This window comes from Gymnoscopelus microlampas (genome assembly GCF_963454915.1).
Source record: "Gymnoscopelus microlampas genome assembly, chromosome: 18".
NCBI classification, from domain to species: domain Eukaryota; kingdom Metazoa; phylum Chordata; class Actinopteri; order Myctophiformes; family Myctophidae; genus Gymnoscopelus; species Gymnoscopelus microlampas.
The window spans coordinates 47,386,411-47,403,352 of NC_139955.1; the positions used below are offsets into that span (position 1 = coordinate 47,386,411).

Consider the following 16,942-nt stretch of genomic DNA (forward strand, 5'->3'; position numbering starts at 1 on the left):
TAGCAGATCTACAAGCTCATAGCCGCGCTATGAGCTTGTAGATCTGCTATTTTTGAAAAATCTTGAAGATTTGTGCAAATCTTTGAATATATTTATTTTAAAACAAACATTTTAACACAAATCTTTGCTTCTGGGGGGTCCCTGGCACAACATATTTTCAGATGGGGGTCCCCGGCCAAATATATATCAATTTGGGGGTCCCTGGCATGAAAAAGTTTGAGAAGAACTGGTCTAAGGAACCGAGAAACAGAGGCCAAATTCACTTATCTTCATGGTCGCCCGACACTTGGCATTTTGAACTTGGATTTTGGCACCCGACCTCTACCTATATAGGGCTGCTAAGAGTTATCACCCTTTTAAAGCTTTGTGTGCATAGATGAAGTTTGTCCCTGGTCTCTCCCTGTACTGTAGCTCCAGACTCCACCAAGGATCCTTGTCTGAAGGTGCGTTGTCCTCCTCACAAGGTGTGTGTCAGCCACGACGACCAGACAGCCATCTGCACCAATCACAAGCAGCCAGCACACAGGTAAAAAAATACGCTAAACTATTAACTCATTCACTGCCGAAATAGATTTAAAAGAATCATCCACTGCCAGCGATATTTCTATTTTCTTAGCTTTTGAAGTAGTCACAGAATATCTATCTCCAGTATGATTGATCCCCTGATGGTTGCTAATCACGGGGGGTTTCACTGAGCTTCCGCAAACAAAAAAAAAATGTCACGGTGACCCACCGTTCGCTTGTTTTAGGCCGTTGAAAATAGCATGTCTCGCCAAAAAGACATAGTAAAACACAGGAGGCGAGATACAGAAGATTTCCCAAATATGTTAACCAGGAAGTAGCCTCGATCTCTAGGCTTTTATTTTTTAGTCTTGCTAAAAAATAAAAGCCCGGACCCGCAAGTCGATGTTCCGGGCATAGGAAGTGGGAGTCATCCTCAACCAACCAGAGTGCAGCGGGCGTCGCTCCAAATGTTATGCGGAGCGGGGCGGGGCGGGGGTGACGGACAGATCGGCCAACCAATGGGATCACGCGCATCCTCTCTCCGCTGATTTTAAACCCGCCCCTCTAGACAAGAAATCAGAAAAGCTAGGGCAGCCTAACCAGGAAGTGAATGGAGGAATACATCTTGGGATCACATGATCTCCTGGTTCTGTGTGCATCTGGGGGTGAAATGCTCACTCATGTGTTAGAGAAGAGCGCCATCCTCGGCCGTCTGGGCCTTTGGGAAAAAAAAGTCGTCAAAGTCGTCCTTGGCAGAGATCGACGGCAATTGTACTTTTTCAAATGTATTTCTCTTTTATTTATCCATGTAATTCAGGTTTTCAGTCTCATAATATTGAACAATTATTACATTAATGGGTTTCAGTGTATCAGTGAGCTCTGTGGTATCTCTTTGTTCAACAGTATTGTGCTGTAATCTTTGTGCTGTGAGTTTTATTTAGACTTTACAGTCCCTCAGAGACCCTCTGGCTGCTAAATATCTCAGGCTTTAGAATACAGGATTATCTTGGAAAGAAAGTTGCTGCTTTGCTCATTGAGAAGATTAGGGCCATTGTATTGTTTTCCCACACATCATTAAGCCGTTATCATAACAGTTATTTTCCATTACCAAGCAAATTCACAATCAGTGACTCGGCATTAACTGCAACACTGCAGTTAGAGAGGCACATAACACAGGGTTTTTTAATGGCTAGGGAAATTATCTTCACTCATCTTGACTGAACGCTCCCTGCTGTGAGGGCTGATGTGGTATCTGACCAATCAGATCCCCTTTCACAAGAGCGCAGCCTATCAGAGCTCAGCGTGGTGCTGGAGTGACAGAGAACGGGCCAATCAGATCCCCTTTCACATGAGAGCAGCCTATCAGAGCTCAGCGTGGTGCTGGAGTGACAGAGAACGGACCAATCAGATCCCCTTTCACATGAGAGCAGCCTATCAGAGCTTAGCGTGGTGGTGAGAACGCACGGCTTATCATGTTTGACGGCTAACGCCACCACCAATAAACATAGGTTCCTTGATTTGGACAGGGAGTAGAATCCCTGCCGTGATAAAGAGACAGTTCAGACTCTTCTCTTCTCATTCTCACTTCCAGACACAAGAGGACAGACGAACACAAAGAGAAACAGATATAAGTTGTTGGAAAGACAATTAGTCATACAGTGTCTCCATATTTCAACGTTTTAGTTGCCCTCAGACTGAAAAGCAACAGAGAAGAGGTTGAGTTTTTAGGGTGGATCTGAACTTTATGTGTGATGGGAGATTGTTCTAGAGCAGTGGTTTTCAACCTTTTTCATGCCAAGGACCCCTAAATTGATATACATTTGGCCGCGGACCCCCATTTGAAAATGTTTTGTGCCAGGGACCCCAGAAGCAAAGATATCAGTTAATTTTCGCTTTAAAAAAATATATATATTCAAAGATATGCACACTTTTTCAAGGTTTTTTAAAATAGCAGATCTACAAGCTCATAGCGGGGAGGGGAGGGGCGGGGATGAGATGGGGCGGGATTAATGGACTGTGACATCAAAGTCCACGGGCCAATCACAGCTGGCCAATCCCAGACCACAGAAAATCCACTGAATGTTCAAAGTTCAGTTTTTTTGGGGTGTAATTGAGGTCAGAAAACCTAAAAATAGACATTTGATGTCATGAAACCTTTAAGGCGTGTTTGGGGAACTTAGTAACTTGGGCGCAGGAGGTGTGGTAAGAGGATCATAAATGTACTGTGGAGCTATAAGCCATTTAAGGCTTTAAAAAACACTGATATATAGAGAGAGAGCCAGCAGTAATGTTCACCCCCTCCTCTGGCTGTCTGACGTGAGCGCTGAGGGCGTTTCTTCATCTCCTTATTTGCCCCAGTCCCGCTCTCTCTCCCTCTCTCTCCCTCTCTTGCTCTCTCCCTCTCGCTCTCTCGCTCTCCCTCTCTCTCTCGCTCTCCCTCTCTCTCTCTCTCTCTCTCTCTCTCTCCCTCTCCCTCTCTCTCTCTCTCTCTCTCTCTCTCTCTCTCTCTCTCTCTCTCCCTCTCCCTCTCTCCCTCTCCCTCTCCCTCTCCCTCTCCCTCTCCCTCTCCCTCTCTCTCTCTCTCTCTCTCTCTCTCTCCCTCTCCCTCTCCCTCTCCCTCTCTCTCTCTCCCTCTCCCTCTCCCTCTCCCTCTCCCTCTCCCTCTCCCTCTCCCTCTCTCTCTCTCTCTCTCTCTCTCTCTCCCTCTCGCTCTCGCTCTCGCTCACTCGCTCTCTCTCTCTCTCAGCACATTGCCTTTGGAGTCACACAGATTAAAGTTCAGTCATTTGGATTTCACAGATGTCAGCATGTCCTCTATGGCAGTTTTTGTCATGAGAAGGACCCCCACAATCACAATGATACATATTTGGCTGTGGACCCCCATGTCATATTTTGTGACAGTGCTCCCCCACAAACAAAGATTTGAGTTAATCATGTTCGCTTTAAAAAATAATATATATATACATATATGTGTGTGTATATATATATATATATGTGTGTGTGTGTGTGTGTGTGTGTGTGTGTGTGTGTGTGTGTGTGTGTATATATATATATTCAAAGATTTGAAACAAATTTTCACGATTATTCAAACATAGCAGATCTACAAGCTCATAGCGCAGCACTCGGTGCCGCACTTTGAGCTTGTAGATCTGCTATTTTTGAATAGCCCAAAGTATAACATTATGGTTAAAGTGGTTAAAATGATTGTGACACTATATTAACTTATTTAGCTGGGGACCCGCCCGTGGTACCCGGCCAAGGACCCCTGGGGGTCCCCGGACGGACCGCACTTTGAGAATCAATGTTCTATGGAAGCACAGAACCCAAAATAGCAGAGCTGAGGTAAAAAAAAACATCCCACAGCCTCCTCGTTGAGTGTTTTTTATTCACTGCTGATGTTGACATCATGTCTAATCTGTCATGACAGTGAGGCTGCCTCGCCTGGGTGAGTCTGATACACGTAATTACAGCCATGGAGGCTGACGAGAACGTAATGGCTTCACAGAAGACGGATGTGTGTGAGATGCATTGTGGCAGACAGTGTAGAACCTCCCGTAATGGCTGCCTAGTCATTTAACCCATTAAGACCCGGAAAGCAAGCACTTTAACCAATATTTTATACTTTGGGCTATTCAAAAATAGCAGATCTACAAGCTCATAGCGCGGCACCGAGTGCCGCGCTATGAGCTTGTAGATCTGCTATTTTTGAAAAATCATGAACATTTGGGCAAATCTTTGAAAATATATTTTTCAAAGCGAATATTTGTAACTGAAAATCTTTGCTTCTGGGGGTCCCTGGAACATTTTTTTTTAAGGTGGGGGTCCGTGGCCAAATACATATAATTTTGGGGGTCCTTCACATGATTTTTTTTTAGAACCACTGATATTTATATTTTGTTCCAGGGACCCCCCAGAAGCAAAGATTTGAGTTAAAAAAAAATTGCTTTTAAAAATATATTCAGAAAGATTTGCATAAATTTTCACGATTGAAAAAATAAATAGCAGATCTACAAGCTCATAGCGCGGCACTCAGTGCCGCGCTATGAGCTTGTAGATCTGCTATTTTTCAATAGCCAAATACATCTAAAATGACACAGATGCGTCCCCGGTCTTAAGGGGTTAACTTTATTGATGTTTTTACAGAGTGGAGTTTCTGCTTCTCTCAGACTGCAGGCTGGTATTCCACTCAGTGTTGATTCTGACGACACATTTTGATGTAGTTTTAGTCATAGTCTTTTGAATAAAATTCTGTTTAGTTTCAGTCATATTTTAGTCATCGGAAATGTTTTGCTTTTAGTCTAGCTTTAGATAGACTGCCCTAGCGCGTCTGATATCATGTCTATAGGGGTGTGTTCAAAATCTCCTTAGAAAAATTCCGGCGGATCCTATTGGTTCACCGATCTGTCCGTCAGCCCCCGTCCCGCCTCCTCCCTCAATGTGCAGCATGAGAGCCCTGACGTCACAACATTTGGAGCGACGCCCACTGCACTCTGGTTGGTTGGGGAAATGAGACACTTCCTATTCCAGGAACGTCAACACGCTGGCCCAGGCTTTTAATGTTTAGACGACTAAATATCATAAGATTTTAGTCAGCTAGAGGTGGATCACATGTAATTGCATTGTTTATAGGAGGACAGACCTGAGTCGCTTTCTGTGCAGGACTCTCTGTATAATAACTACACACACACGCACGCACGCACACACACACACACACACACACACACACACACACACACACACACACACACACACACACACACACACACACACACACACACACACACACACACACACACACACACACAGAGGGGTGGAGGGAAAAAGGACAACTGGCATGGCTTTGACAGGAGGACAAGGACGTATACTATACAAGACAAGGAGGATGATGTATTTTAATGAGTGTGTTATTCACTGTGATGAGTCTGATGATTGTAACGCTGTTCGTCCGTTCTGTAGTTATGGACAGTTGAATATGGTTTCCCCAAAAACGCAATCTGGGAAAAGATATCCGAGATAAATGTATGTTTCATAAATCGGTGGATCCTTCTCTGGAAGTCAAGGCATCATTCATAGGTTGGCGATGAGCGCCCTCTACCGTAATCACTAAAACAACAACAGGTGACGTAATATTACGTCCATGGCGGTCAGTGTGTTAAAATACAGTACGTAAATGTTACTTTCCACCGCTGGTAATCTGATTCTAACGGTGTCTTTCTCTGTTTGTGTCCCTCACAGTGTGAAGCTGATGTCTCTCTCTCTCTCTCTCTCTCTCTCACAGTGTGAAGCCCAGGAAAGGAACCAAAAGCCACAACAAACACAAGCCGCTGGGCCCGGGTGCTCATGGGAATTGTAGTCTGTGTCCGGCGCTGCCGCCGCCCCGTCCCGTCTGTGGGTCTGATGGACACACCTACACCTCCCAGGTGAGACGCTCCTCTTTCACCTCAGGCTCATGGAGCGTTGGTTCTCAAAGTGGGGTACGGGGCCCCCTCCCCCAGGGGTGCTTGGGGGGGTACCAGGGGGTCCCCAGCTAAATAAGTTAATATAGTGTAATTTTAACCACTTTAACCCTTTTATACTTTGGCTATTCAAAAATATCAGATGTACAAGCTCATTTTTTTTTATATTTGTGCAAACATTTGAACATATTTTTAAGTCGAACATTCGTAACTCAGATATTTGCTTCTGGGCGCCTGGAACAAAATATTTGGGATGGGGGTGGCCAAACACATATCATTTTGGGGGTCCTTGACATGCATGAAAAGGTTTGAGAACCACTGTCATAGAATACCCAAGTCCTGACGTCACTCCTGGGTCACAGAACAGTATTATTTATATTATAAATACCAAAGGTTTGACTCTGTTTGTTAAACTCTGTTTATACCATTGGTTCTCAAAGTGGGGTCCTTGAGGGAGTTCCAGGGGGTCCCCAGCTAAATGATAGATTATGCACCAAATGGACCCTTATGGGTCTGTAACTCTGAGAGTGTAAAAATGGAACCAAATGGACCCGTTAGGGTCCATTTGGTTCCATTTGTACACTCTCAGAGTTAAATTGACATAGATTTTACAATATAAATTGCGGTCCAAGTGATAGAAATGCCATTAAATGGGGGTCCGTAGCCCTAATGCATGTCAAACTGGGGGTCCTTGATATTAAAATGGTTGAGAATCACTGCTAGAGCTGTAAAAAATCTTCTCTTATGGGGGTCCCTGGCATATCTTTTGAAATGGGGGTCCGCGGGCTAATAAGTGTACATTTGGTGGTCCTTGACATGAAAAAGTTTGAGAACCACTGGTTTATACAACTAGATTCTGCCAAGTCGACAGAAAATACGCGCTGTGATTGGCCAGTAGTCACTTTGACAGGCAGTTTGCCTTCCCAAAAATGGCGCCCGCAGATACCGACGCCCCAGAGTGGGAGGAAGGCGTGTGTCTTTATATGTCTACGCCTTCTTCTCCCCTGGGTGACATTCCATCAACTAATGCTTCCTTCAGCTGGTAGAACAGATGTGATGGTCCCTCTGGTCCAGGATACATATACTGGCGTCCTCTTTCCTCTCCTCTCCTCTCCTCTCCTCTCCTCTCCTCTCCTCTCTATCTGGTGTTCAGTATGTCATTAAAAGCCTGTTATCCCCAGAAGGATCCAGAAGGATCTAGAGGGTTGTGAGGTTCTGCTGCCCAGCAGCAAATAGAAGACCTGACAGGGAGGAGGATGATGGATTTAAGTTAAAGTGAGGAAGATTGAGTGAGCTTAGGGGTGTGTGTGTGTGTGTGTGTGTGTGTGTGTGTGTGTGTGTGTGTGTGTGTGTGTGTGTGTGTGTGTGTGTGTGTGTGTGTGTGTGTGTGTGTGTGTGTGTGTGTGTGTGTGTGTGTGTGTGTGTGTGTGTGTGTGTGTGTGTGTGTGTGTGTGTGTGCGCGTGCGTGCGCACAGTCTTCTGTCTCTTCTAACCCAGAAAGTATAGTCATTCTAATGTTTAATCTGCTCATGTTAAAATTTTGGGGTATTTTCTCGCCTAGTGTGATGTATTCCCATCCGCTTCCGTTCTATATCCTTGATGAAAACCTCTGTAGCTCCGAAAAAAATTACGCTGGGGAAAACGAGTCATTTTCGATGCGCGATCACTCCGCCATTGTGACTCGCGCGAGAGATGTTATCGTTCCAGGCGTTAGCCAGGACCATCGTGCACGCATGCAACGATCTAATGCAACGCATTAGATCGGGGCGATGCATTGTGAGCTTCAGTGAGCTTGTAGATTGAATGGCTATTCAGCGTGCAGTTAAGTATGAATGAGGCAGCCAGGCCAGCGTCAACAACGTGTATTCTCTCCATTAATCCATTAAGACCAGGAACGCATCTGTGTCATTTTTAGATTTCTTTGGCTATTCAAAAATAGCAGATATACAAGCTCATAGCGCGGCACCGAGTGCCGCTCTGTGAGGTCAAATGCATATCATTTTGGGGGTCCTTGACATGAAAAGGTTTGAGAACCACTGATATATATATAGCAACATATGTTTAAAAAAAAAACTGTTAGGATTTAGAAGACATTTGTAGAATCCCCCAGAAGCAAAGATTTGAGTTAAAAATGTTCACTTTAAAGAAGAAAAAAAAATCCGGCCCGAACCTGTCCGGGCAGGATCAGCCAGGTTCGGGCTCGTTCAGAAATTGAGAACTCTAAGCTGCACCAAATTTGCAGATTTGATTGCAGTTTGTGATCAATAAAGAGACACAGCTAGAGTATGATGTTCCATTATATAACTCTTGTTTAACAGTAAATAATTATATAATGGTGTTCCTGTCCTATTTTAAGGCTGCACAATTCTACTTCTTTTTTTCCTTCTTGGGAAGTAGCCTAATACAATGATATGATTGATATACAGTGTATACTTATACATGTGTGTTGGGAGGAATGAATTGTGAAAACGTCTAGTATCCATGAAGTAAATACAAATTAAACATTAAGTTGTTTTCATTTGGAGTTCTAGCATGCCATGTATGCTGGAGTTCCAGGACTACACCACTAACAAAGACTACATTACCCATGGTTCTTTGTGTGTTTCTACAGTGTAAGCTGGAGTTCCAGGGCTGCATGTCTGGGAAGGTGATCTCAATGAAGTGCGAGGGACCGTGTCCCTGTCTGCCCGGTCAGGAGATCTACAAACCCTCACACACCACCACCGCTGACAAGACTGGTGAGTAGTGTCCTGCATTCACCCAGTAGATGGCTTGTTCAGATGGCTTTCCCATGTGCACTCTGAGGGGAAGTGTCAGGGTTTAAAGTGTCTTGATCAAGGCCACTTGGACACATAGATGAGAGGTCAGGTCGATCCAGGGACCTTCAGTTGACCAGACGGCCTCTCATACCCACTGTTAAGGGTTCCTGAACAGGTTATTTTATTCATGTAGAGAACTCTTTATTTACGTTTGCTTCTGTATCAGTGTACTTACCTTTTCAACTAGTCACAGAATATTTCTATCCAGTATGATCGATCCCAGACGGTTGCTAAACACGGGGGGTTTCACTCGTATAAAGGTTGACGCCTCCTCTGGCTCTGAAGCGTCTGTATGGCGCGTGCACTTCCGCTTCCGGGGGGCAGGCTGGAAACTACCGCGTGCATCACAGAAGGGGACATTCGGTAAGCCAATCAGAGGCAGGTGGGGCCGGGACAACTAGATTCGGACAAGTGAAGAAAAAACTGCAGAGGCCAAGGAGGTATCTAGGTTTCTATATCTATGGTTTCACTGTGCTACATGAGTAGGATGAAACCATAGAGAAAGGGAACGTGCTGTCTGTCACATGGGCGTCAGATGTATACAGGGACTGGGATTTGGTCTGTCTTCATTGTTGCAACAATTCATTCAAATCATTCATGTATTAAGTTTCTCGTGTCTCCTGAGTGTTTGTTCTTGAGGTTATGCCGCGGATTTCCACAACACCACTCAGCTACTGCTGCTTACAGCGGAGACGCACGCACGCACGCACGCACGCACGCACGCACGCACGCACGCACGCACGCACGCACGCACGCACGCACGCACGCACGCACACACACAGCTTCATATGACAGCTTCATATGACAGCTGTTACACATTCAAAACGCCTATGCATGTATCTTTGATACACCAGTACAACCCCCCCCCCTCCTCTCTCTCTCTCTCTCTCTCTCTCTCTCTCTCTCTCTCTCTCTCTCTCTCTCTAATATTCCCGAGGTACACAGTCCACACCATGTGTTGCTAAACCATCCTGTCTCCTTCACTCCCTCTCTATGTTTATCTTCAAAATGTATGTATTTTCTGTGCAGCGTGCATAGAAGGGCAAGTGTTGGGTCAAGCGCGTGTGTGTGTGTGTGTGTGTGTGTGTGTGTGTGTGTGTGTGTGTGTGTGTGTGTGTGTGCGTGTGCGTGCGTGCGTGTGTGGTCCATCACACCCTCCTGTCAGTCGTTCCTCCACAAAGACTGCAGGTCTTCAGATGGTAAATATTCTACATTTCCATACAGCGCCTTGGAAGTAAAGCCCTCTGCAGTGTGCTGTGCGTTCAGCCGTTCACACACTGATGGCTGAGGCAGTCATGCAAGAAGGAACCACCTGCTCTCTCCTTGAGCCACCACGGTTCAATCCAGTGGTGGAAAAAATACTCACATCTTTTTTTTTTTTTTTTAAGTGTCAATATTGCAATGTCGAAATACTCTGTTACAAGTAAAAGTCTGGAATTAAAAATGTACTTGAGTAAAAGTACAAAAGTTTTGGTATCAAAATGTACTTAAAGGTAGGGTAAGTGATTTTCTTTGGTTAAAATAAGTGTTAAATAGCTCTGTATTCTGATAGTACTCATTGCTATAGAGTGTTTGTTCAGTAAAAGGAGTCTCCATGTCTCTCCAGCTCTTTATTAAACAGAAAATGCATTTTCGTTTCAGTTTCATTTCCAATTTTATCCAATCAGGACAGAGAACTCAATCAGGATACAGATTAAACAAGTGAAATTGGAAGTGATGACACTAAGAAATGAGCAGACAAAATTGGAACTGGAACACTATAAAAATGAAGCTTAAAAATGTATACTTTCTCCTGATTGGCTGAGATTTTTACACCTGCCGGAAAATGTATTTTCTGTTTATTAAAGAGCTGGAGAGACGGGGAGACTCCTGTTACTGAACAAACACTCTATAGCAATGATTACTATCACAATATAGTGCTTTAACCTTTAACAAAATACTTTTTGTTTTAACCAAAAAATATCACTTACCCTACCTTTAAGGTATCAAAAGTAGAAAGTACACATTATGTAGAATGTCCAATTTCACAAGTTTTCAAATGTATAAAAACATTTTTTTGGGGGAAATAGCAGATCTACAAGCTCACAATGCGTCGCATCGCGACGCATTGTGAGCTTGTATATCGGCTATTTGAAAATGGCCGAAATGTATATAGGGCTGAAGTGGTTAATGTATGTTTTGTAATAATAATCAAAATCTACTTAACTAGTAACTAAAGTTTTCAAATAATTGTAGTGGAGTAATAAGTACAATATTTGCCTCTGAGCTGTAGTGGAGTAGAAGTAAAAGTACTGCAAACTGGAAATACTCCAGTTAAGTACTTAAGTACAGTACTTGAGTATATGTATTACCTTACACCACTGCCTTGAATGCAGATCAGTGTACAATGTGCTTCACATTCAGCCGTTCACACACTGATGGAGGAGGCGGTCATGCAAGGAACCACCTGCTCTCCATGAGCCACGGTGGTTGTTTTGCTCAAGGATACGTCGTCTATACAGACTGATATTATTGTCCTTCTGATATGTGGAGAGACCGTGTTTTTTCAACTACTTTTTTCATTTATTTTAAATATGGTTTGGGGGAAATGAAAACATTTAATACAATAAAAAAAACATCTATTTTTATTTCACATCCAGATTGTGTCACACGGCTAGAGGGGTTTCTATATTTATAAAGCACTAGGGGAACGATGCAAGTCGCGAACAAAGTAATATAAAAAAAAAACGCCCCCCTCACGTATTAGGAGGGCAGGATGAGTCACCAGAATCAAGGACAGGTGTTATTGATTAATCTAACATGTTGAAAATGGAGTTTGAAGTTATAATGGGTTTGTATAGGAAGGGGGCGTGTCTGATAAAAAGAATATCAAATATCTAAATACTGAATCAAGCAACTTAAAAACTGTCTGGGGGCGGGGCTGACAAAAGCCTGAGTAGACGATGGGAATGACCCAATTATTTTTTTTAAAGTGAAATATCCCTTTAAGGCCTGATTGAAACATATTCCTCCCATGAGAGAGATGGATATCTGCCAGTTTCACATGTCACCTCAGCAACACTCATCAAACTAAAGGTGAACTTGATGTGATTTGCTGTGCTCATGTTCCCTTAAAAGTGAAGTGAGCGTGAAGGTAAACGAAGCAAAGCAGAGCCCATGGGGGCTCGACTCCTAAAAACGTAGTGCTGAGCCCCTCCATAGAAACAAGCTTTATTTCACATCCAGATGGTGTCACATGGCTGGAGGGGTTTCTATATTTATAAAGCACTGGGGGAACCATGCAAGTTTGGGAACAATGTAAGTTGGGAATGCATGTAATGCCCAGCCCGGTTATGTAATAGATGTTCATTTCAGCGCTGCATGCAGAGGTGAATGTTTCTCTGCAGTTTTACCAGAGCCCTGTTAGTCATTTTGATTATTATTACAAAACATACATGAACCACTTCAGCCCTATATGCATTTAGGCCATTTGAAAATAGCCAATCTACAAGCTCACAATGCGTCGCGATGCGACACATTTTAGACGCATTTAGCTTGTAGATCTGCTATTTTCAAAACATTTATACATCTGAAAACTTGTGTTTTTCAGATGTACTCTCTGAGTACTTTCTGCTTTTGGGACTTTAGGTACATTTTGATGGACTTTTTCGGGACTTTTACTTGTATCTGAGTATTGATAATTTTACTTAAGTAAACAATTTGAGTCCTTTTTTTTCACCACTGCAAAACAGTTACTGTTACACAGTTAATGTAAGTTGGGAGTGCATGCCCCACCACCCGGTTATGTAATAAATGTTCATTTCAGCGCTGCATGCAGAGGTGAAGGTTTCTCTGCAGTTTTACCAGAGCCCTGTTAGTCAGTGTTAAGCTGCTTCCTCCTCTCTCAGCGTAGAGCCTGGGATCAACTCTTTTCTCAGTGTTCTGATCCGGTCTAGAGCGGATATAACCCACGGTCAGTGGTGTAAAGTAACTAAGTACATGTAGCCTACTGTACTTCAGTAACATTTTGAGGTAAATTTGTACTTTACTTGACTATTGCCAATTTCCAATACTTTTACTTCTACTCCACTACATCTCGGATCCAAATATTGTGCTTTTACTCCACTACATTTATTTGAAAACTTGAGTTACTAGTTACTTTGTAGATTTGGATTATTATTACAAAACATACATTAACCACTTCAGCCCTATATACTGTATACATTTTGGCCCTTTGAAAATAGCAGATCTAGTAGATAGTATCTACTTGTAGATCTGCTATTTTCAAAAGATTTACATACATTTTGTACTTTGAAAACTTGTGAAATGGGACATTCTGCATAATGAGTACTTTCTACTTTTGTACTTTAAGTAAATGTTGATAGCAATACTGCTGTGCTTTTACTCAAGTAAATGTTGAATTCCGTACTTTTACTTAACAGAGTATTTCTACAGTACATTGCAGTATTGATACTATTACTTAAGTAAAACATTTGAGTACTGCCCACGGCGCAACTCACAACAGAAACCAGAGTACCGGTGCAGCTCCAAAACGATTCCCCTCGTTTAAAATGTGTTTTTGTTTCGTTAGATTTGGTATAATAAAGGTTTGGTATTATCCATTCGTAGCGCAACTAGCTAAACGGAACAAATGATCTCACATTATGTGGAGGAACAAAAACAATGCGGCACCAACCGGAACCCAGAACCAGAAACCAATTCTGTGTTCCGTCTTTTTTCTAGCCGTATCACACAGATCAGTTTTAGAATGAAAACCAAGCTTTCCTCCGCGTGGAAAGTCTGGAGACGCCAGGTTACTCGTGGTCGAGGACGTATCGGGTTGGATTCTGAGAGGCAAAGATGTTTTTAGATGTTTTTAGATGGCTCACTGAGTAATCGGATACACCATACAGTGAATAAGGCCATGTTAGGAATATGTGAATATCCCTCTGCAGGCTATTTCTAGTGTTCTCTCAAGTGATACTGAACGCACGCTGCAGTGCATGGACTCTGCATCTCTCTGTTTGCGGAGACATCACTGTTAGCTCTGACTTTGCATTGTCATTGTCAACATCTCATCGTTAGTAGCTTACTATGACGGCGTCTCCATAGTTGGGCATGTCAAACGAGACAGACAGACGGACAGACGGACAGACAGACAGACAGACAGACAGACAGACAGACAGACAGACAGACAGACAGACAGACAGACAGACAGAGAGAGAGAGACGGGGCTGAATCTATCACCTCTGCCCTGCCTTCGGCCTGGCAGAGATAACATGAATATACTCTGCTATGCATCTTCCTCTCTCCATTCTGTACGACCCCGGTCTCTCACAGTCATGCTCATACACAGTGTGCACACATATAACATGCACATCTCTCTCTCTCTCTCTCTCTCTCTCTCTCTCTCTCTCTCTCTCTCTCTCTCTCTCTCTCTCTCCCCCCTAGCGTCTCCATTATTTGTGCCACATCACCACTGTGATATGATTTATTATTCTATCACAGTGCTGGCCCTGATATCAAGGGGAAGAGAGGAAAAAAAGAAAAAAGGACACGTACTGCACTCGTTGTTTGGAGATAAAATGCAACCCAATCTCCAGTCTATTTGTGCTGAGGTGTCCGCTGTGCAGCAGTAGCTGTACTTTCTCAAGCTTAAAAATGAGTCTGTGTCCTTGGCTCTCAGCTCAGAGGTAACAGCGTCTCCGTTGAGGTGGAAACCCCATATGTCCCGCAAAACAGCAGTGGTGGAAAGTAACTAAGTACATTTACTCAAGTACTGTACTTAAGTACAACTTTGAAGCGCTTTTAATTGACTGCACTAGTTGTGGGATCGCTTTAGCGATCACACTATATTATCTTCACTAGTTATTATTGTCTCCGCCAGGAGACTATTGTTTTCGTTCTCGTCCTTCCGTGTGTCCACCGAGCTAACATTGGTCAAGCTTCACGTGACACGTGACAATATGTTGAAAGGGTGTGCTTTGATTGGCTAGCGAGACGCATGATGAAATAGAGCCCTATAAATAGGTGTGTCACTTCAAAACATTGCTTACATGTTTTGAATAGACATCAGTGCCATCAACCAAGCTAACATTGGACATGTTAGCTTGGCTGATTGAACATGTTAGCCAAGCTAACATGTTCTAATCCTTAGATGTTCTAATCTAAGAATCAGAACATTTCTAGAAAACTATGGTTAAAGATAGGGTAAGTGATTTCCTTTGGTTAAAATAGCACGGGTCTGCTGGCGGAGACTTGTGCTCCGAGGAGCACATTTTCTAGTTATTATTCCGCCCGTTTTTGGATTGGTCAAGCTTCACGTGACATCACAATATGTAATATAAATAGGTAAGACAGAATTAATCAGGAATAGTACTTTCTAGTGTGATCAACATTCTTAGCGATCCCACACTGTTTCTTCAGGAACAGTACTTTCTAGTTCCAATTTGTTATAGTTTTACTTCTACTCCATTACATCTCAGAGGCAAATATTATACTTTTACACAGTTATTTGACAACTTTAGTTACTAGTTACTTTGTAGATTTTGATTATTATTATTACAAAACATACATTAACCACTTCAGCCCTATTTACATTTCGGCCATTTGAAAATTGCAGATCTACAAGCTCACAATGCGTCGCGATGCGACGCATTGTGAGCTTGTAGATCTGCTATTTTCAAAACATTTTATACATCTGAAAACTTGCGAAATAGGACGTTCTGCATAATGAGTACTTTCTACTTTTGGTACTTTAAGTACATGTTGTTACCAATACTTTGTGTACTTTTACTCAAGTAAAATTAGAACTCCAGACTTTTTGTGTCTGAGTATACTTTTACTTAAGTACAGAATGTGAGTACTTTCTTCCACCAGCAAAACAGTTACTTTTCAAAATCATGAATTCACAAAGCACCATCAGCAGCAGATCTACAAGCTCGAAACGCGGTGCTTGTAGATCTGCTTCTGACGATGCTTTCTGTGTGACGCTGTAGTAATGTTAATGATCTAGTATAGGGTGTTCATTTACAAAAACACACAGAACGTTAAAATATGGAGATACAAGGTTTCTGCCCAACAACAACGATATAGAAAAGCTATATCATTAACTGTGAACACTGCAGAACTGGACTAGAGAGCCGTGAGGGGAATAGAATAGAATGGACTGCCCCCGCCCCCCCCCCCCCCCTCCCCTGTTCCAAGGACACATCAATGATAATTAACAGAGAGAAGAAGAAGATATATCCTTTTCTCTTTCACAGCGGCTCTCATGGTCCCAGGTGCACGGCTGGCCGAGGGATTTGAACCAGTAACCTCTCCTGGCTATAAACCTTTTTTTTTATCGCACCGACTGATAGGGTTAGGGCGTGCCCTTCCATCTTAGGTGCTGAAATAGTGGTTGTTTTTTAGCAGGGGGCTCGAGGCCAACGTTTACACGGTAACGATCAGAACAGAAAACGGCAAAGTGCCGTTGCAACAGTGATTGAAAACGCAACGAGTACTTTACCTTTCTACTTCCTATCACAGCTGTTTGTTTACGGGAGAGTCTCTTTTCCCGGTGTTTCGCCCAGGCGGACAGGGTTTTGAGGTTAGGTTTAGGCATTATATCAGTATTTAGTACATTATATCAGGTTAGGGTTAGGGTTAGGCATAGTTGTAGTGAAGATAAATGTTAGGGTTAGGCATAGTTGTAGTGAAGATAAATGTTAGGGTTAGGCATAGTTGTAGTGAAGATAAATGTTAGGGTTAGGCATAGTTTTAGTGAAGATAAATGTTAGGGTTAGGCATAGTTGTAGTGAAGATAAATGCTAGGGTTAGGCATAGTTGTAGTGAAGATAAATGTTAGGGTTAGGCATAGTTTTAGTGAAGATAAATGTTAGGGTTAGGCATAGTTTTAGTGAAGATAAATGCTAGGGTTAGGCATAGTTGTAGTGAAGATAAATGCTAGGGTTAGGCATAGTTGTAGTGAAGATAAATGCTAGGGTTAGGCATAGTTTTAGTGAAGATAAATGTTAGGGTTAGGCATAGTTTTAGTGAAGATAAATGCTAGGGTTAGGCATAGTTGTAGTGAAGATAAATGCTAGGGTTAGGCATAGTTTTAGTGAAGATAAATGTTAGGGTTAGGCATAGTTTTAGTGAAGATAAATGTTAGGGTTAGGCATAGTTTTAGTGAAGATAAAT

At 42.8% G+C, this 16,942-nt stretch overlaps 1 protein-coding gene across 1 annotated transcript in view; it reads left to right on the top strand.

The window, feature by feature from the left end:
• Window positions 1-16,942, top strand: part of spock1 (SPARC (osteonectin), cwcv and kazal like domains proteoglycan 1) — a gene marked incomplete at both ends in the record, with an annotated part of 99,988 nt that overhangs the window by 64,872 nt on the left and 18,174 nt on the right. The window contains 3 exons of the mRNA XM_084041862.1: window positions 412-526; window positions 5,783-5,924; window positions 8,572-8,698. Of these exons, the coding sequence (XP_083897988.1) occupies window positions 412-526; window positions 5,783-5,924; window positions 8,572-8,698 (384 nt within the window). The remainder of the gene's footprint in view (window positions 1-411; window positions 527-5,782; window positions 5,925-8,571; window positions 8,699-16,942) is intronic.